We start from the raw sequence: 22242 nt of genomic DNA, 5'->3' as shown, positions 1-22242 counted from the left end.
TGGGACTCTCAAGAGTCTCCTCCAGCACCATAATTCAAAAGCATCCATTCTTCGGCGATCAGCCTTCTTTATGGTCCAGCTCTCACTTCCATACATCACTCAATGTTGTTAGTAGTATCAATAATAACTGATCCACTTGCACGTGCACGCGGGCGGTCAGGGCTTCCATCCTGCAGCCTCTTTTCACTTTGGGCGCGCGCGCGCGACAGCAAACACACACAAAAAAACTCCTCGCCGCTGCCACCAAAGTTCCACACGCAGCCATTGGTTCGCAGCCCCGCAATTCCCAGAGCCGGAGTCCGGCCCCGCCCACACAGCCCCGCCTGCGGACACGCCCCCTCCTCCTCCTCCTTAAGCCCCGCCCTTCCGCTTCTTCCTTTTCTTCCCCTGGAAGAGACAGAGAGGGAGGAGGGGGGGGGTGTTTTCGCGCTCTCTTCGGGCCAATAGGGAAGGGGTATCCTTTCCGGGCGGCCGGTGGTGGTGGTGGTGTTCGCTCTCGCGTCGCGCTGTAATGACGGCATCGCTCTCCTTTCCCGGAAGCGGAAGGCGGTTGGGATGGAGAAGGCGCTGGCGCTGCAGGGGCGGCGAGTCCGGGGCTCGGGCCCGTGAGTGCGGGGCGGGGATGGCAGGAGCCCCGGGCGACCCCACCTCCTCCCTTCAGGGGCCCGGCGCCGGGGAGCGCGCTTTGGCGGAGCTGCTGCTGGAGTTCTCGAGGGCGCAGTACCGGGCCCGGGATGGAGGGGGCGGTAGCGGGGGAGGCGGCGGCGGAGGAGGAGGAGGCACCTCGGCAGGTGGAGGCAGCGGCGGGGCCGGCAGCAACGCCAAGGTGAGCCTGAGGGGTGGGCTGGGCCTGCCTCGTTCAGCCCCGCTCTGCACGGCCCTTGCCTTAAACCGTCCCTCCAGGTTGCTACTGATCCCTCTCCTCTGATAAGTGCATGACTGCCACAAAAACAAAAAAACACACACTCCCACTGGTGAACAATTTCTTCCAGCTTGGAGATGCCTTTTCATCATTATTATTACTCACCGACCATCAAAGGCATAAGCAGGACGGCAGCCGGACATTCCTCTGCCGTGCCTGCAACCCAGACGCAGCTGAGAATTGTTGTTTTGTTTTATTATTATTATAAAACCACCCTGGGTTTTATACTCTTGCCTTTCCTCCACCCAGCAGGTTCAAGGCACTCGCTTACAGATAAAAATAGACCAACACGGCTACCTATCTGTAACTGGAACTATATAGAAAGGTCCGGTGACTTCTGTTTCAGTGTATCTGAAGAAGTGTGCATGCACACGAAAGCTCATACCTAGAACTAACTCAGTTGGTCTTTAAGGTGCTACTGGAAGGAATTTTTTTATTTTGTTTTGACCATGGCAGACCAACACGGCTACCTATCTGTAACTGGAACTATATAGAAAGGTCCGGTGACTTCTGTTTCAGTGTATCTGAAGAAGTGTGCATGCACACGAAAGCTCATACCTAGAACTAACTCAGTTGGTCTTTAAGGTGCTACTGGAAGGAATTTTTTTATTTTGTTTTGACCATGGCAGACCAACACGGCTACCTATCTGTAACTGGAACTATATAGAAAGGTCCGGTGACTTCTGTTTCAGTGTATCTGAAGAAGTGTGCATGCACACGAAAGCTCATACCTAGAACTAACTCAGTTGGTCTTTAAGGTGCTACTGGAAGGAATTTTTTTATTTTGTTTTGACCATGGCAGACCAACACGGCTACCTATCTGTAACTGGAACTATATAGAAAGGTCCGGTGACTTCTGTTTCAGTGTATCTGAAGAAGTGTGCATGCACACGAAAGCTCATACCTAGAACTAACTCAGTTGGTCTTTAAGGTGCTACTGGAAGGAATTTTTTTATTTTGTTTTGACCATGGCAGACCAACACGGCTACCTATCTGTAGATAAAAATAAGAACTGCTAAAAGCATTTGGGGGGGGGGACCACAACAAAAAGAAAGATTAAAAAATCTGAGAAGTGTTTTTGTGTTGCATTTTAATTGCCGGACAGAGAGGAGGTCGTATTAGCAGCAAAAGAGGGCATATTTATAAAGATGTGTCAAATCCATTACGGCGTAAGCTTCTGTTGCAGTACAGTCCACTCTGTCTGATGCGTGAAGTGTTACCTGTAGTTGGGTCAATTTGTAATTTACTGTGAATCAATTTTGGAGCCATGCTTTGGCTGAAAAGAGTGGATAGGTGAATCAACATCTGTTCTCTGCAGTGTAAAATCCCAGTCCGTTAAAAGAGACCCCTACATGATCCCTGTTAATACTGCAAAGCTTCTCCCTTACTTTAGTGCAGTTGTTTTAAAACGAATCTTTATATGGGAATTTTCTGGGTTTCTTGTATGGTGCTTCATTGCAAAATAAGCCATGGGAAAACAGAATAGGAAAGGAAGGTGGGGTGGAGAGAGAAGCTACTGTGTTGCATGAAGTCATAACTCCCCTAACACAAGTAGACAATACCAGCATCCCTGGTTACTCCATGTCTATACTCCCAAGTGTACAGTCGGATTCTGCATGGCCTTTGTGGGTTGGATGTGCTTCATTGGTGCACCTTGTCCTCGTTTATAGAGTAACCTAATGCTCACGTGGTGAACATTGCAAGTTAAGTGTTTCCCCTGTCCAAAGGTTGCCAGATAACCGGAATTCTAATGATAAGAATTTCAAATGCTGCAAGTCCATTGGGATAGATGCCAGCTATACAGAGGGTCTCATTATTGGATTTTTGAGGCAGCAAACTTTTCCTTAAGATCAAATGTTTTGCTCCACACTTGCATTTACAGTGGTAGCTGAGGCTACATACGCTTCAGGTTACATACGCTTCAGGTTACAGACTCTGCTAACCCAGAAATATTACCTCGGGTTAAGAACTTTGCTTCAGGATGAGAACAGAAATCGTGCAGCGGCAGCAGCAGCAGGAGGCCCCATTAGCTAAAGTGGTGCTTCAGGTTAAGAACAGTTTCAGGTTAAGAAGGGACCTCCAGAACGAATTAAGTGCTTAACCTGAGGTACCACTGTATTTAACTCATATATACAGTGTTTGTGCAATGTACCAGGCTTTTGGTTTGGATCACAGTACAGGCAACTGCCCACTTGTGCGCAATCAGCACATTTGCGGCTGCTGACATGTGTGCTTTTAGGGGGTGGGGCAGGGGCAGAACGGGACCTAGACTTGTCCTGATGTGCACGGTGGCCAAGAACGTTACCCCCTTGTATAAATAACAATAATTCTGTAATAACTGTTGGTTTGTTCTTTGACTTGACTAGATAGAGCGCATTGAGAAATGCTGTCTTGAGCTGTTCGGCAAGGACTACTGCTTCAGCGTGATCCACAATGGGAATGGTGAAATCTGCAGCCATTACCCCCGCCTGATTGTCTTCTTGGAGTATGAGAGCACAGATCAAGAGAGGCACACGTAAGTCGTGGCTGCTTTCGGGAGGACTGTGTCTGACCCAAATTAACCTGAGCATGTTTGTGGCCTGCAAAGTGCGTCACTGTTTTTTGGGGAGATGTAGTACAGTACTAGCAAGTTACTAATCGGTCTTTTCGTTCCATTTACTTGGCTCTAAAATTGGCTGTTCACATAAATGTGCACAAGCCCTGGTGGGGTTTTTTTATGAATGAGAGGCTGCTGTGGTGTGCGAGTTAAGTAGCAACCAGTGAATATAAAAAACCCTGCTGGATTAGACCCATCTAGTTTGACATCCTGTTATCACAGTGGCTAACCAGATGCTTGTGGACAGCCTGCAAGGCAGGACCTGATTATAACAACCCTCTCCGCTCTTGTGGTTTCCAGAAAATGGTATTTAAAGTTGTACTGCCTCCAACAGTGGAGGTAGAACATAGCCATCCGAGTTAGTAGCCATTGATAGCCTTATCCTCTGTGAATTTGTCTAATCCTCTTTTAAAGTTCTATGCTGGTACAACAAGATAGCCTAGATTGGTGGTGTTGCCATCATAAGTGACATTGGGGCTGGCTCAGGATTCAGCAGATCCTACAATGGGCCCTCCTGATGCTGTTTCAGGGGTTTCCGCTGAAGGGAATGCCGCTGTAGGTAACTTCTGTCTACCTGCTGTTCAGGCAGTGCATTGAGGTGCCCCTTGCCAGTGGGATTCCTGTATCCCCGCAGCGCTGGGCAGAGGGACACATCTGCACTATTCAAACCCTCTCCAGCACAGTGCATCAGTGGCTTGAATTGTTCTGCCTCTTAGATACATGTTGCATGTCATGGGGTCCATGCAGTGATAGCCGAGTAGAAATTCAAGCATATGACAGATCTGCATAGTGGGATGAAGAAGGGTGGGGTGGACTTCCTCTTTGGTTTTCACTTTTTTCACTGCTCTGCTTTGAAACACTTTAGAGTTGCTTCATACAGAACTCAATTCCCATGCAGAACTTGAATCTGCATGCAGATTTTGTCGTATGATGCATGTTCCTTGATAAATTTACCACTATTTTTTTATAATGGCCAGCTCTGTAAGCTTGCTTACAATCCTTTGCTTGCAGTGAGGCCTAACTGCACTTGTTGTTGTTTAGTCATTTAATCGTGTCCGACTCTTCATGACCCCATGGACCAAAGCACGCCTGGCACTCCTGTCTTCCACTGCCTCCCGCAGTTTGGTCAAACTCATGCTGGTAGCTTCAAGAGCACTGTCCAACCATCTCGTCCTCTGTCGTCCCCTTCTCCTTGTGCCCTCCATCTTTCCCAGCATCAGGGTCTTTTCCAGGGAGTCTTCTCTTCTCATGAGGAGGCCAAAGTATTGGAGCCTCAGCTTCAGGATCTGTCCTTCCAGTGAGCACTCAGGGCTGATTTCCTTCAGAATGGAGAGGTTTGATCTTCTTGCAGTCCATGGGACTCTCAAGAGTCTCCTCCAGCACCATAATTCAAAAGCATCAATTCTTTGGCGATCAGCCTTCTTTATGGTCCAGCTCTCACTTCCATACATCACTACTGGGAAAACCATAGCTTTAACTATATGGACCTTTGTTGGCAAGGTGATGTCTCTGCTTTTTTAACTGCGCTTACCCTCTAACAACCCTCAGTGTAGCCTTAACCATGAGGCAGGTTGCTGATATTTCCAAGGTACCTTGATATCACTAGATGTCACAGACCACCTCTCCCCAGATAAATCCACCTGGACTTTGCAATCATCATCCCAGGCCCTTCTCTTTGCTTGCCTCTTCTATGTGAGGTCCAGAGGGTGGCAACTTGGGAACGGGCCTTTTCTGCAGTGGCTCCCCATCTGTGGAATTCTCTTCCCAGGGAGGTTCACCTGGCGCCTTCATTATACACTTCTGGCGCTAGGCTAAAATGTTCCCCTTTAACCATGCCTTTGACTGATTGACATCGAATGTCCTTTTAAAATGGGTGGGTGGGAGTTATTGTTTTGTTTTGTTTTGTTATTTGTCTTGTTTAGTTTTTGGTCTGTTATTATGTACTTTGTGGTTTTATTCTGTATTTTAAAGTATCTTTGTTCTGTGAACCTCCCTGAGATCTGTGGATAAAGGGCGGTATACAAATTCAGTAAACAACAACAACAACAACAACAACAACAACAACAACAACAACAACAACAACAACGATGAGGTATCCAGGAGATATGCACTTGTTCCTTCATAGGGAGTTCATGTTAGAAATTCCGCTCACCGAGCTGATACGGCTCATCTTGGATCGAGCCCAGCAGAGTATACATCCAGTGTCCGCAACGAAAGGATGAGGCAGGTATGGCTACATTGCAAAAGCTTTATTCCTAAGCTATGCAGAGAGCATACAAACATACATCTTGTCTCTGTGAGAAGCTGAGAGCAACTCCAACAAAGAACGACAGAACAAAGGAAACAGGAAACCAGTGTACGTCACATCCCGTCTCCCTTTCCCGTGGGAATCCAATAGTAACTTGACTGTGGAATGAAAACATAGTCTTGTGACTACCAGCTGCTGCTCAGTGAGGGAAACATAAACAGACAGTTCATCCCCACCCAGAAGCCCTGCCCTGAAGTGTCAAACGCCATCAATATAGGTGGACTTCTCTTTTTCCATCGTCAATGGCTAAGCAAGCTGCAGTTAGTAAAGTTATTACCATTTGCAAATTTGACTCATGCACAGCAGTGCTTAGCTGTGCTGCTTCTTAATGTGCCCACCAGCTGCAGGGTGTACCCATGTGATGTTTGCATGTTTTTCATGCCTGAGTAGCTTTCGTTGCCCTTTTGGTTCCTCTTAAGTTTTTTCACTTCAGCTTTCTTGCTTCTTGGAAAACCAAAATGATGACTTGGATGTAAGCTGTACCGTTTGATCATACTGTCTAGATCAGAAGGTAGAAAGTGGCTCCTCACCCTGAAGATGGAATCTGAGGATTTTGTAAAAGCAGTTGAAAAATTCCGAGTTTCGTTTCAGTCCCCTCATATCCGTAGTGAGAACTCAGAAAGATGTGGCGAGTTGCAAAATTCAGTGAGTTGGAAAGGAGATCTGTCTTGTCCAGGAGTTGACAAAAGTATTGGTTCTTGGACTGAATCAGTGCTCCATCTTGTCCCTTCAGCTACCAAACATTTGCCTGCTCTTTCTGAGATTTCACTGAGAGAAGAGAGGTGGAGACTGCAGCAGCGTCAATTGAATGACGCTTCGTTTTTATTTGAAATTCCCATTGGAGATTTAATTCAAGTTTGGATTGGTGTTTCATGAGGTTGCCAAACCATGATGCATCCTGCCTGGTTAACCAAACCACTAAAACACGCTGCTCTGCAAGGATTCGGGGAGGGAATACTACTTTCCTGTATTGCAGCTTTGTGCTTTGCTTCTCCTGTGTTACACACCTCACCTGCTTTGCCCCAACACCAACTCCAGTATCATAAAGGAGCTAACATGTTTCCCAGCATTGCTTATTGCACTCCATTTGCCCTTGTCTGTTTGACAGCTAAGGGCGCAGAGCTTACTAACGGTGAAGTGGCTTTTCCAGAAAATTATTGTTGGAAGATCTTCCTATGCATTAGATACTTCTTCTCTATATATGCTAGAGTTGTGCTTGAGAATCTCTAGCCTATGGGCCCAATTAGTCCTGCCAGACTTCCGAGGCTGGCCTGCCAAGCCATTTTTGGCAGGCCAAGCTCCGTAGGGAATATGGCAAAATGCTGTTGATATGATCTTCAGACATTAGCATTTTCACCCACAGCATTGAGTTCTTGACACATTTCCAGGGCTTAGATCAGTGCAACCGTGGAGCTCTTAGTTGCCTGATATCTCTCGGGGCCATTAGGAAGAACTTCCTGACAGTAAGAGCTGTTCGACAGTGGAATTTGCTGCCAAGGAGTGTGGTGGAGTCTCCTTCTTTGGAGGTCTTTAAGCAGAGGCTTGACAACCATATGTCAGGAGTGCTCTGATGGTGTTTCCTGCTTGGCAGGGGGTTGGACTCGATGGCCCTTGTGGTCTCTTCCAACTCTATGATTCATTCTTGCACTTGGTGGTTGCTTGTTTTCTATATAGTGCAGTATCTGCCCTCTTTGGTTTTAGTCTTGGAGCCCTTTCCCCCCACTTTGCAGTCATAAAACATTGAGGCCTTTTACATGAGAGGAGCCTAGTGATGATGGTAGGCCACTGGGCACCACAACTCCCACTTCTTGCCCCTCCGGTCTAATTAGGTACCCAGGGTCAGTCTTTCCTCCACTCAAATCCCACCTCCTCCTAGTATGCGGCACGCAACTTTAGAACAAAAAGTGGCTGATGGAAATTACCAGGACAGTGACTGACCTCTGCTCGAAGGATTTGTGCAAGATTCTGTACTGCGTAGGGAACCAGCCACGCTGCCTTCTCCTGTCGGAATGAGCAAGCTTTCAACCTACAGAAACATTACTTATGTGGTGCAATAGGAAAATAACTAAGTATGAGCTGCACAATGTAAGGGTGGTGTGGGGTTGTGTGCCCCCCCCCCCGTGTGTATACCCATTTCCTCCTGAAGCGTGCATCATTCTGAATCTGTTCAGTTCTGTCTTTGAGACTGGAAAAGGATTTCCCTTCCAAGTTCATGAATGCCCATGAAGAGGGATTTGCCTCCCTGCCATGGCTCGCTTGAAATGTTTGGTATCATTTGCTATAAACTCAGGCTCTACGAAGCGCCTCCTGGGTGCTTGTGGGATACTGAGACAGCAAGCACAGTTTGACCTGTGCAGAGACAATTCCGTGGAAGTCAGCCCTGTTTGGAATGATTTTGGTCCTTCCGCAACTTTTTAAGCAACCACTTTGCAATAGGTAGGCCCCCCCCAGTCGCAAAAGTACGTTACCTTCCTGGTGTGCCGACTTCAAGTCATCTCATTTGCTGCCCACAACCAGGATGAGTAAACTTCTGCTTTTCTTCTGAGTGTTGACAAGCTGACAGCTGGCACTGGAAAACATGAGCAGACCTCTGGCTTTACTCCTGAGGAACTTCTATGCCTTCCTTGAACCCAGAGGCATTCAAGATGTGTGAAAGAAAAAGTCAGTTGCCCACTCCTAAGTTGTTGTTTTTTTAAATATACATTTTTATTAGTTTTTACATATATTTTACAAACATATATTTGCCCACTCCTAAGTCGACAACTTCAGTGTCCTGTCTTTCTGTGTTAATATATTGAAAGTTCTTTTCAGCTTATTTTTATGTTTTGAAAAGTGACCAGTAATTGCAGTTAGCAATTGTAATGGTGACACACTTGCTTACTTTGCCAAACCTTTATTAGGCATTACAAATATAGGCCATCATAAAACATCCATATATATAATTTTTAAAATATATACAAATAAACAGCCATCTAAAAATATGTAATAAGGATGATTTTCATTGGACTTTCTTCCTGTTAAATAGTGCCATTCACCACTCTGAGAGATACTATTGATAAAAAACTCAGCCATCCTTGCAGTTACTTCCGGGTTAATGTCAAACAGATAGAATCTAATGTTTTCATTGTGCCATGATGTTAGACTACTCAAAAAAGGGGATAACACGTTTGCGTAGCGTAGCTGGTTGTACAATGGAGAGTAGAAACGAATATGTTCTACTGTGTCTGGCACATTCAGAAAACATTTGCAATGTCTATTGTTTCTGGGGATGTTTAAATATCTGCCCTTTACAAAAGCTGAGGGGAAAAGGTTCAGTCAGGCTAACATAAAGGCCCTGCGTTGGATTGGAATTATCAATTTTGAAATATAAGCAACCCTGTTACCTGTTGTATTTAAACCATAAAACTTGGGGGGAGCAAATTTTATTTATAGTTGACTCAATGTTTTGTTTTTCAATGTCCCTTAATCTGATTGGAAGATGATGATGATGATAATTTATTATTTATAGCCCGCCCATCTGGCTGGGTTTCCCCAGCCACTCTGGGCGGCTTCCAACAGAATATTAAAATACAATAACCTATTAAACATTAAAAGCTTCCCTAAACAGGGCTGCCTTCAGATGTCTTCAAAAAGCCTGGTAGTTGTTTTTCTCTTTGACATTTGGTGGGAGGGCGTTCCACAGGGCGGGTGTCACTACCGAGAAGGCCCTCTGCCTGGTTCCCTGTAACTTGGCTTCTCACAGTGAGGAAACCGCCAGAAGGCCCTCGACGCTGGACCTCAGTGTCCGGGCAGAAAGATGGGGGTGGAGATGCTCCTTCAGGTATACTGGACCGAGGCCGTTTATATTGCTCACTTGAATTATACAAGTGTTCCAAGTCAATACCAATAGATCTGATTTTGCTATGTAAGTGTTGGAACCATCTGGATTTATAAGAGTTTTTAACTAAGTCAGTAAGCAGACTTGAAGGCTGGCAACGGAAATGGCAACACAACCAGTATTTTATAGTGCTTGCCCTCACCCAGTATTCCATCGTGTGTATACCTAGTTCTGCACACATAATTTCATACTTGATTGAACTTGGGATCCCCAGGATTCATCTTAAGAAACTTGAGTGTATCCTATCTAAATCTCTATTATATGCTTGTATTCATATTGGGGTCCCAAAAAGTAGCTGGGACAACACTTTCGCCTGAAAAAAATTGAATAGCAGCTGGTATAAATTGGTTACCTTTCTGAAAATAAAAGCGAACTGCTACTGAGTAGGTACACTTGGCCTGCTTTATAGCACTTCTGCGATGGTTTGACCAACCTGAGTTGCTCTGGAATAAAATTCTGAGATACCTGTACATCTTTACTTGCTGGATTTCTTGCCCTCTTATTTTCCATTTCTCTAATTTCCGGAAGTTAGAGAAGACCAGAATGTTTTGTCTTCCCATCATTTATTGAGAGCTTATTGGTTTCACAATAGGAAATCCAGGAGAGTAAAAGACGTTGCAAACCTCTCCTCATCGGTGATAATAAGGCCCCATCATCTGCATGCCGAAACAGTGGGACCGGGTTTTGATTGATGGCGTGAATCTATTTTTTGAATGTGCTCTGGAAGATCTGATAAAAACAAAATAACAAGAAAAGGGGCAAGAATACACCCTTGTTTCTGACATGCGTAAATCTGGCCAGTTATAGTTAACTGCTCTGTGTACTGAAGACAGGAGGACCAGCTGAATATGGAATAGGTTGCACAGCAAATCAAAACTACAGTGGTACCTCGGGTTACAGACGCTTCAGGTTACAGACGCTTCAGGTTACAGACTCCGCTAACCCAGAAATAGTACCTCGGGTTAAGAACTTTGCTTCAGGATTGTTAGAATTCCTGATACATGCTTTCACATGATGGTATATGTTTTGACTCCACAGAGTGGGAAGTGACGGAGACAAGATGTTTGTGTTACTGTGTTCTGTGATGTGGGACTATTGTCCTTTGTCCCCCCCCCCCTTTTGCTGTCTGACGCTGGAGAAAGAGGGAGCCATGTTGCAATGCTCCGTGTGTTTTTATATGTAAATAAAGTAGATTAGCCAAAATGCTGAGTTGCTGAGGCCTGTCACGCGCATGGTCCGCAAACTCTGCAGATCCCTAAGTGTGCCGGTGTCAGTTGGATGTTGCTGTGATGTTCGGACTGAAGGCAGCTTCTGAAGCTCCCGAACGATCGACCAGGAGGGAGGGAACATGCCATGTGTCTCTGCCAGGGTCCTACTCGAATGTAGGATGAGCTCCTGACAAGGATGAGAACAGAAATCGCGCAGCGGCAGCGGGAGGCCCCATTAGCTAAAGTGGTATTTCAGGTTAAGAACAGTTTCAGGTTAAGAACGGACCTCCGGTCGGGTTCTTAACCCGAGGTACCACTGTACAGCTGCCACTTCTAATTTACACTCGATTCCGGGTTTTAAATGCATGGTGTGTGCCCTCTCCTTCTGTGTTTACAGCAACCCTGTGAGGCAGGTAAGGATGAAGGCGTGTGTGAATGACCCGTGGTCACTCAGAGGCAATTTGAACCTGCATCTCCTTGGCCTTAAGCGTCATATCCTAGCCACTGTGCCGTACTGGCTGCTGCTCGTCCTTCCATTTTCCTGTGAGCAGCTCTTAAGAGTTTATGTCAACCCCTGCCCAGTTCCTCTTCCGACGCCAGTGAGGGATTACCAGCTCTGTTCAGATACTTTGCGCACGCCAGCAAGCTGTTCGCCAACGAAGGCTTGCAAGGTTCTCTGCAAGCAGAACATTAGTGCTCGTTTTGTGGTTTGGGAGGCAGAAGGCTCCTTTAAAAGCACTCCCTTCTTCCTCATCCAAAATACCTGAGAACTGATTCAGCCCTTCATTCTGTGACCAAATCATACACGTCCTTTCCCTCCTTGCTTGGGAAATTCTGCTGCTGCAATCCAGACTCCACTTCATTTGCAGATTACTTAGCTAGCAGAAGAACTGAATCATCCCAGCTGCTAGTGGGCTGGGTGTGGGGGGGTGTGGGTGTGTGAGTGAGTGAGTGAGTGGATCTATTGCTGATAAATATCTTGGAGGGACCAAACAGCTCATGTAGAGCCAGATCTGTAGTGCAGATACTCATGAAGGAGCGTCTCCACCCCCATCGTTCAGCCCAGACACTGAGGTCCAGCTCCGAGAGCCCTCGGTTACCTCCCTGTGAGAAGCCCTGTTACAGGGAACCAGGCAGAGGGCCTTCTCGGTAGTGGCACCCGCCCTGTCAAACGCCCTCCCACCAGATGTAAAAGAGAAAAACAACTACCAGACTTTTAGAAGACATCTAAAGGCAGCCCTGTTTAGGGAAGCTTGTAATGTTTAACAGACTATTGTATTTTAATATTCTTTTAAAAGAATTTAAATTAGAATTAGCTCCTTTCCTCAAAACCTACCTTCCTCCTTACCAGAAAGCAAAAGCAGACATGGCCAGGGCGATTGCTTGGAAAACAGAGTAAGGATAGGAACATAGGAAGCAGTCTTTCTGCCAGTACTTCAAAGAGCTTTGTGGCTACTGAGCTGGCCCTTGCCGCTCTTAGCTTCATGAGTAACATAGGAAGCTGCCCTGGACAGAGTCAGGCCATTGATCCATTTCGCTCAGCATTGTCTACACCAGAGGTTGCCAAATAACTAAATACAGTGGTACCTCTGGTTACATACTTAATTCGTTCCGGCGGTCCATTCCTAACCTGAAACTGTTCTTAACCTGAGGTACCACTTTAGCTAATGGGGCTTCCTGCTGCCGCTGTGCGATTTCTGTTCTCATCCTGAGGTAAAGTTCTTAACCTGAGGTACTATTTCTGGGTTAGCGGAGTCTGTAACCTGGAGCGTATGTAACCTGAGGTACCACTGTACTGCGGCACCCCTTGTTTTTTTAAAGCCAAGCCATGGACCCCCTCCTTTGTGAAAATGTTGATACCTCTCTGATACTTTTGGTTATGTGAATGGTGCTACGGGCTCCCCTGAGTGCGTTACATGGATCCCCAGAGGGTCCATGGACCACCAATTGGGAGCCACTTGTCTACACTGTCTGGCAATGACTCTCCGGGACGTCAGACGGGGCTCTCACTTAGCCCTACCTGAAGATGCTGGGATCCCCGTCATCCCAGACCATTTGCCATGCTCTCTGAAGGGCTAATAATAATAATAATAATAATAATAATAATAATAATAATAATAATTTATTTATACCCCGCCCATCCGGCTGTGCTTCCCCAGCCACTCTGGGCGGCTTCCAACAGAATATTAAAATACAATAACCTATTAAACATTAAAAGCTTCCCTAAACAGGGCTGCCTTCAGATGTCTTCTAAAGGTCTGGTAGTTGTTGTTCTCTTTGACATCTGGTGGGAGGGCGTTCCACAGGGCGGGCACCACTACCGAGAAGGCCCTCTGCCTGGTTCCTTGTAACTTGGCTTCTCGCAGGGAGGGAACCGCCAGAAGGCCCTCGGCGCTGGACCTCAGCATCCAGGCAGAATGATGGGGGTGGAGACGCTGCTTCAAGGGTTCCCCACCTCTGATCTGTCCCTCTGTTTTGAACAGGATGGATAAAATAAATGATTGCCAGGGGAGGGGGAATCAGATTCTTTTAAAATTTAAATCAGATTTTAAAAATAAACTGCTTTTGGAGGAAAAATCTTTCTAAAGATAATTTTCTATTTAAGTTACATTATGGTCCAAAGGCTATTCATCAGGAAATAAGGATTTGTTTTCAGTTTTTCATGTGTGCTAAAACTCAGTCTAAGTGTGTTTTGTTTTTAAATTGTTTAACCACATCAGTTGACAAACATGGACACATATGCTATAATGCTACTGCTTTAGTTAAATAAATTGTTTAAATTCTTATTAAGGAAATGATAATTTTTCTCCTTCCGATAAAGTACGACAGAAAAGTACAGTTGTCCAAGTATAAACAGTTATTAAACCTCACAATAATTTTGTAATTATCTGTCTATGTATTTCTAATAATATAACCAGAGCAGTAATTTTTGATGTAACTGTAAAAAATACTCTGAAAATTTATTATTCCAAAAATGAAACCTTGATCTGGTTGTAAATATTAAGATTATACCAGCAAGAATGAGTCTTTCTGTAAAAAAATGATGATTTAAATCAAGTCTTACTGACTAGTGACTTAAATTGTGATTTAAATTGATTGGATTTAAATCAAATCCACCCTGGTTTTGAGCATTCTACTGTTCCTTTGCACATAACATGCCCCATGTGTTCAGGGAATCGGCCACCATTGCCCTCTTTGCCTGTCCAACTGAATGGGGCAGGGTGGTGGTGGTTCTGTGAACCCCCCTAGAGGAGTTACTGCTTTGCCCTTACACCTTAATGGCACGGGATGGTGCTGCGAGCAACAGCAGCAGCAGCAACAGCAGCTACGTGACCAATAAAGCAGACTGTTTTAGGGGCTGTATGTGTGAACCGCACAGGGTAATAGAATATTCTATGGGACTTTAAGCTGGCGGTACTTGCTTCCTCGCTCGTCCTTAAAAGAGTTTTTAAAAAATAAAACACAACTGGAAATGTTGTACTTTATGTATTTTTCATAAGCAGGGGTCTGGGTTGCCATAGCAACCCCTTTGGCTTACAGAGGCTTTTAAGAGGGCTTGGGAACTTTAATGGAGTTGGCATAAAATCATTGCGCTTTGGGCACGGTTCTCGGCTGGGCACCGGCTCCTGCCTGGCATAACCGCAGCGTTCTCCTGTGTGTCGGAGGGAACTGCAGCCGCAAGTTCAAACGCGTCCAGTTCCCTGGCACCAATGGGTGGCCGGATGTGTGTTCCTGGCACCCTCTGACTGGGCAGGTGGCAGGGCTTTTCTCTTGTCCCCGAGGTTGCGATGCATAGACAAGGTGCCCAAACGGCAGCTGTGCCATGCAAAATGTTCCGTGCTGCTTCTTCTCCTCCTTTTTTACTAACGCTACGCCGAGAAAGGCAATTACTCACCCCTAGTAAGCAAGAGCTACAGTTCAGGGATCGTATGTAATGGGGTCATATTATACAACTCATTGGCTGCTGGTGCAAAATAGAAGGATTATTTCCAGGCGCGATTCAAAGTCCTGGTTATTTTGTTTTGGGAAGCCCCAAAGCAGCTTGGGATCAGGGTACTTGAAGGAGGATGGGGCAGTTGGATGCCCACCAACTGGGATGGCTTTGAAAGAGGATCATCAGTCAGATTCATGGAAGATAAGACTAGCAGTGGCTGGTAGCCCAATGGTTGTGCTCTGCCTCCATGTTCAGGGGCAGCAAAACGTCTGCATACCAGTTGCTGTAAAACCTGCTTTGATCCTTAATATTGTCAACTTCCCCCATCCTGCTAAAAACAAGAACAGTTCTCATATTGTTACGTCCCTTATTGCATGCACACAGCCGGGTTTCCTAAAGTGCCAAGCACCAATTATAAGTTTATGTTACAATGCATAAAATATGTTATAACACTGGAGAAAAATACCTACAGCGGTACCTCGGGTTACATATGCTCCAGGTTACAGACTCTGCTAATCCAGAAATAGTACCTCTGGTTAAGAACTTTGCTTCAGGATGAGAACAGAAATTGTGCTCCGGCGGTGCAGCGGCAGCAAGAGGCCCCATTAGCTAAAGCGATGCTTCAGGTTAAGAACAGTTTCAGGTTAAGAACAGACCTCCGGAACGAATTAAGTACTTAACTCAAGGTACCACTGTACGCGAAACTGTACGCAAAATTAGATGGAAAAAATCATCTTACACAATACATATAATATGCTTTCCCCCCCCCCCAAAAAAACAGCAATGCAAAAGGGGCTTGCAACACACCTGATATTTCTAGTGTTTGGTCTAACTTGTAGATGAGTTCCTCTCTCCTCCCCCCCCCCCCGGCATTTTTTTGGGGTAGCAAAACATTGAGAGGTGGTTTGTTAAAGGCGATCATTTCAAGGAAGACTTTGCCAGTCTTGTGCCCTCCAGACGTTTTGGACCAGGTTGGCAAAGACATTTTAAAGAGCTATCTGGAATATTGTGGAGTTGCAGTGTATCTGTCAGAAAGCTTCGTTTTGCCGCTGTGAGGCATTCGAGTGAACCGGAGTAGCTCTTGAGAGACAAGTTTATTGGAGAGTGCTTGGCAGTAAAGCGAAGCTTTGAGCCAGATGTTGTACCAGGGAACCTCATTCAATGCAGTGTCTCAGTGATGGAAGGGGTGTGTGTGGTTTGGGGTGGATCACAGCTTAATTTGTGGCGCTTCATATATCCCAGTTGCTTACCCAGGCTGAACCTTTGAATTAAATACAGAGGGACCAGGAGCCAACTTAAGTCTCATTAAGGTAGCCAGATCTTTTGATCTGACTACTGGAATAAATTTGAAACCATCAAGTGCTAATTGGCATCCCTTGGGAACTGGCTGCAGTTGACCCTGCCTCTCACATACTCCTTCCCCGGACTTTGGGAGAGTCTCTCAATCAAGCCACTGTTTCTCCAATGTCTCTCAAGAATCGTGTAGTCAACAAAGCCTTTCCTGGGCAAAGCTACCTTATTTTTCCTCAACTGCTTCTCTTTCACTCTTCTTTTCATCTCCCATCTTTGAATTCATTTAGCAAATACAGTCCTCTTTGTGGGGGGAAAGACATTTGTGTTCTCTTATTCAGGCTATATTCAGGTGATCACGCCACAGCTTATTACTCACCATCTGACTGTATTTGCCGCTCCTTTCCTCCTTGGTGTGCCAGAATTAAACCTGGAATTCTTCAACTAACCACAGTTTCCCATTTCATTTGGACCAGGAAACGATGGTTATCAGATTGGAGCAAGCTAGGATCTTAAACCTCAGGCCTAAATAGGTTTAACATCCTGGCTTGTGAAAGATTTCACTGAAATGGGAAACTAGGCTTAATTTGAAGACTTACTGTCTTATTGTGGTGTATTATGTGGTGGGGAAGAGGTGGTATGAGGCTGGAGCAGTTAGGCAAAAGGTTTAGGTGTATCTCTGTTTATGAAGCCAAAATAGGATGATCCAGAGGTGGCCAATTGGTGCCTATTAAATGCTGGATTTGTTTTTATCCAGAAATAAAGCAGAGGGTACTCAGACCAAAGTGGAAATAATAAGTGGCATGGAGGTGTGTTAGATCCCTTCCCAGGATTTTTGGTTATCCCCTGATCCTGCCTCGTCCCCCCTCCCCATTAAATGCCCACTTCGTTGAGAAGGGATCCAGGCTCACTCATTTTCCATTCTTGGGCAGTGTGCTTGAGCATATGGACACATCTCTGCTCCAGATGTTATTGGATTGCCAAAAAAGATGGCATTCAAGACCTGGTTGTGGGGCAGACGACTTTGGTAGATCCATATTGGGAAGGCGCAGTATGTCCTAGTTAGTTCTGCTGGACCTCTTGTAAGCTTTCAATACTATTGACCATTTATTCTGGACCACCTGACTGGGGTGGAACTTTTATTATTGTTTTCATGGTGGCTCCAGTACTTCTTTGAGGGACAGTTCGAGAATGTGGCGCTGGGATGCTTCTAGGGTGTCCTCCCATCTTGTCTCCCATGCTGTTCAACATCTACATGAAAACACCAAGAGAGGTCATCCAGGGATTTGGAGTTCAGTCTCATCAGTAGGCTCGTGACACCTTGTATCTCCTTTCCATCCAACTCCATAACTAGTTCTGAATTGGTGTCTGATGTTAGTGGCAGTGAACAAATGGAAACCTGATCTAGACTGTGGAGATCTGCGTTTGGGTCTCTCCTTGGCGATGACCAGCAGCCTTGTAGCCATTGCCATCTCTCTGCTTACTTAGGTACGCTATGCTGTGGGGAGAGCAGGGTTAAAATTTCCTTCTATTTGTTAGTTAATCTGAGTCTGGATCTAGAATCTGTTAAATTTGTGGCCACTGAGCCTTTTAAACAAGAAGACAGTGAACGGTGAGGTGGACATTCTTGGTGGCTGTGGAGTTAACAAAACCAAGCCTTTGGTTAATGGAAGTCTCTCCCCACCTCCCCATTCCCCCTGATCTGTTGGCTTCAACACAAGATGACAGAAGGTACCAGGCTTTACACTGAATGTATGCCAAGATGAGATTTTGCAGTCACTCGTAGCCTCAGAAGCACATCCAGGCAACACCTGTCCCCTCCAATCTGCAGTTGGTGCCTGTGCAGGTAATGGCCTGTTTTGCCTCCAATAGATTTGAGAGCACCGTCCAAGTTGGCAAGCTGCAAGACCTCATCCACCGCAGTAAAATGGCCAGGTGTAGAGGGCGGTTTGTCTGCCCCGTCATCCTCTACAAGGGCAAGGTAAAGCTCTATCTCTCTGTGTGTGTGACTTGTGACTTTCATGGTTTTCTTATGTGGATGTCTCATTGTAGCTTTTGCACGATTTACTGGAGGGTGCCTTCAGCCATGAGCAGAAGGCGCTAGAAAGCGGGTGCAACTATCTCTTGACAACCTTTCTTCGATGCTCCCAAGTCAAGCAGGCATACACCTGTGCAGACTGAGGCCGGGCTGGCGCCTTTGATAAGCTGCTCCATAACTTGCAGATTTGTTTCAGCTCTGCTACTGATAGGTGAACTTAAAGAGGATCCTGCGGGGACCAGCCTAATCCCGTTCATTAACGGTTTGAGGGAGAGACGGTTCAAAGAGCATGTTAATGAAGCGCACAAGGCTGATATTAGTTAAAAAGGAATTGCAAATAGTGGTGCAAAGTAGAATCATGGGGAAATGTAGCTTAGCAGAGGGTTGGGAAGTAATTAAGCCTGACCTGTGAGCCATGCAGACCTCCATCTGGAAGGCGCAGTGCAGGCCACGAGTGCAAAGCCAGACTCTCTTGAATTGGGAATGGGGAAAGACTGGGAGAGGAGGAGGAGGAGGGTCCATTGCTATTCTGTCCTTTGACGGTCATTTGTTGCATCTCTCTCTTTCCTCAGCATATATGCCGATCGGCCACCCTGGCGGGGTGGGGGGAACTTTATGGGCGCACAGGATACAACTACATTTTCTCAGGTAAGGGAGGTGTAGGTTTGGTAATAGTTGCCATGTGTTATCTCTGTTTTATAACGCTAGTTGGGGGAGCATCCTTGAAAATTGGCGTGAGCAGCAGGCTTGAGCTGCCATTGAGGACAGTGGCTTAGTTCAAAAAGAAAATGAAACTCACGTTCCCTAGAAAGCCAAAGCTGGCAAGTTCTGCAAGGAGAGGAAGATGCAAAGGGTACTGTCAGGTGGTGGTAACCATTTGTGGCCTTGTCTTGTGGGTCTGCAAGCTCCTTCGTAAGCTTCCTGTTTCAGTATTGGAGTCTGCTCCCAAGGGCATCTTTGTTGCATGTCTTCAGTGATGAAGCAATTGTGGGAATCCCTGGTTGCGCAAGAGAACTGTGACCAGGGTGGCTTTTCTCGTCCTTCAGACACTGCTGCATAGATTCCGCATTTCAGAAACGAAGCAAAACCTCTGGGCCAAGGGAGCTGCCTGTTGCACAAAGAAAATCTGATTTCTAACTTTCAAGTTATGCAAAATATGACATTTAGACAATTGTCCTCTTAATTATGGGGACGCAGGTGGCGCTGTGGGTTAAACCACAGAGCCTAGGGCTTGCCGATCAGAAGGTCAGCGGTTCCAATCCCTGCAACGGAGTGAGCTCCCGTTGCTCAGTCCCTGCTCCTGCCAACCTAGCAGTTCGAAAGCACGTCAAAGTGCAAGTAGATAAATAGGTACCGCTCCGGCGGGAAAGTAAACGGCATTTCCGTGCGCTGCTCTGGTTCGCCAGAAGCGGCTTAGTCATGCTGGCCACATGACCCGGAAGCTGTAGGCCGGCTACCTCGGCCAATAAAGCAAGATGAGCGCCGCAACCCCAGAGTCTGCCACAACTGGACCTAATGGTCAGGGGTCCCTTTACCTTTACCTCTTAATTATGGGGAGCTGCACTCAATGCTAAGACTCCCCTATTTTCTGATTGGCTGTACACCTTCAGGAGGTCATCGCAGCATTAAGGTCTTTAACTTGGGTGGGGAACCTCTGGCCATATTTGGTCCAGCACAGGTCCCAATCTGGCTGGTGAGGCTGTTTCCCCCAAACCACACCCAGCTGCCCCATAGCTGACATCACTTATGAGGAGTCAAGTGTAGGGCAGGTACAGGTGCAACTGGATGGGCTGCATGACAGACTTACTTGTGGGGCAGCCTGATCACACAGCCTATCGCTGCAGAAAGCAGTATTGAAGTCCCCACCCATCAGCTAAACAGGTGGTGAGGTCACGCCTGTTGTGATTGGCTGCGTGCTGGAGTTGTGCTGATGGCCGGTGACTGCAGCCCTGCTTTCTGCAAAGGATCCACTGCAAGACTCGGTTTTCTGTGGGCATCTCTGTTGCTGATCTCTGCAGAAAGCGGCTGAGCCACAGCCCTGTCCCTGGTGTCTGGGAAGGGCTGAGCAGGACGCTTGAGCAGTTGAGCGGGACAGGCCACATGCCAATCATCTGACATCATTGTGATGTCAAGTGGTTGTCAGGTAAGCTGTCCCATGGGGTAGAGGCAGATAAGGATCTGGTCCACTGGGCCAAAAAAGTTCCCCAATCCTGTTTTTTGTTTTGTTTCTGTAAAGAAAGAGTTGAAACTGTTAGTGTTACTGCATGCTTCAATTTCTTCACCTAGACTAAATGAACAGTCTTGATTTATGGCCGACACCACTTGCTTTACCATGCAGGAAGCAGGCACACGTTCCTTATCCACTTGATAAGTTTCACGTCAGAAAACACTTTAAATATAATATTTAATGTTATGCATAGCACTGAAAAGTAAAAAGATGGGGTAGTGTCAAATATGCCTGGGTGGTCCAGGAAAATATACGGGCATGGGATTCTGATCTCTTCAGAGCCATGAAGTCATTGAGTGCCAGTGTGCTGTAATCTGTGTTATTTTAGCTGCTATATCTCAGCCTCGCCTACCTCTCAGGGTCGTTTTCAGGGTCTACATCACCTTGGAGCAATTTCCCAACCCTCCGCAATTCCCCATCAATGAAACGAGGGTTGGGACTGAAGGGAAAAGCTCTGTAATAAAGCTGGTCCTGTTGGTAGTATCCTTCCAGTTTGTGAGGCGGCAAGCGAGTCGCTTACGTGGGACGAGCCTGATGATTTGATAGGACTCGTTCATCATCACAAACGGCATCTTACATTATTAGAACACGCAGGAAGTCCAGAACCATGCTTTGTGGGAGAAGTGCTGAGATTCTTATGCCAGCTGACCCAATCTGTTTAGGGCAGAGGCTGTGGCTACTAATATATTGAACTTCTCTCGGTGTCTTCTCTGCAGGGGGCACAGACGATGCCTGGGCAGATACAGAGGACATGTCAGAAGAGGACTCTGCTTTCAGGTCTGTTTGACCCAACCACCTCCTACAAATATGTCAGACAAAGTTTTGACTCCTTGCTTTACGCTGGCATGGCAGAGAGAAAATGTAAGAGGGACCTTTCCTGCCACCATGGAGCTGCAGTAATGGAAATACTTGCACTTCCATAATTTCATCTCTCCCAAGGCAGGGACGTACTTGGCTGTTGTGGGTCACAAAGGAATGGTTGGTGTTCTGTGAGTCCAATGATGCTTTTTCTGGGCTGCAGTAGAGTTTGGGGTAGGGGGGAAGTAAGGATCTTATGGGAGGTGGACTGAGAGCAAGTCCTACACACTTGCTGCCAATATTTCTTCTTGGGTTTGCTTGTTTTTTTTAATTCCACGAACCTATAGCCTGCTGTACTATATTAAGGCACTTGGAAGTGCTTCACAATAGAATTTAAAACAAAACCGGAGAACAACTCATAAAAAAGCAGTCCTAAAATCTCAGCATAGAAATATCAATAATAAAATACTTTCAGACTTCGGCGAGATCAAAAGAACAGTTTGAAGCAAAACTTTAAAAATCCATCGGCAGAATGGGCTCCATTGTTAATGCATAGCTTGCAGTTTTAAGATTATTCCTTCTGGTAATTTTAGGCCAATTAAAATCCTCTCTCAAGGACTTGCTTGTTTGCCACTCACAGGGCAGTGTTGGACGTGTGTGACTTCTAAATTTGATTGTTTAACTGGTTTGGCTTAGCTCCCCCCCTCCTCCCGAACTTAATTCTGGAGGCCTTAATTCTGGAAGTTGTTGGGGACCTCTTTGGAGTTCTCAGCAACCCCTACAGAACCACCCCCAGAATATGGAGTGAGGTCAGGACACCTAAATCATTGTACATTTTCATAGTAGATGTGCTCCCTTACAAGAACCTCCAGAGATTTGGATAAATAATGTAACCCGTTTTCCTAAAGAGGTTCTTCAGATGCTTTTACTACTCAGCAGGGGCACCATGCATCAGGGAAGCTCTCCTGCAAAAGCCACGTTGAAATCAACAAGTCTTACACAGGAGAATCGTCCGGCTTATCATGTCCTTGGTCCTGGCCATTG

At 46.1% G+C, this 22242-nt stretch overlaps 1 protein-coding gene across 3 annotated transcripts in view; it reads left to right on the top strand.

The window, feature by feature from the left end:
- Nucleotides 1-450: 450 nt before the first annotated feature.
- Nucleotides 451-22242, top strand: part of MTMR14 (myotubularin related protein 14) — an 88860-nt gene continuing 67068 nt past the window's right edge. Inside the window, exons 1-5 of one of the 3 annotated variants that reach the window (XM_081852788.1) lie at nucleotides 451-826; nucleotides 3289-3437; nucleotides 18008-18116; nucleotides 18746-18821; nucleotides 21117-21177. In XM_081852788.1, coding sequence (XP_081708914.1) covers nucleotides 512-826; nucleotides 3289-3437; nucleotides 18008-18116; nucleotides 18746-18821; nucleotides 21117-21177 — 710 coding nt within the window. In that variant the 5' untranslated portion in view covers nucleotides 451-511. The remainder of the gene's footprint in view (nucleotides 827-3288; nucleotides 3438-18007; nucleotides 18117-18745; nucleotides 18822-21116; nucleotides 21178-22242) is intronic. The other 2 variants (XM_081852787.1, XM_081852789.1) reach the window with 2 other exon arrangements.

This window comes from Podarcis erhardii (assembly GCF_964252035.2).
Source record: "Podarcis erhardii genome assembly, chromosome: 2".
Lineage (NCBI taxonomy): Eukaryota > Metazoa > Chordata > Lepidosauria > Squamata > Lacertidae > Podarcis > Podarcis erhardii.
Note: the sequence above shows the minus strand (reverse complement) of the source record. Positions and strands in the feature narration are given on the sequence as shown.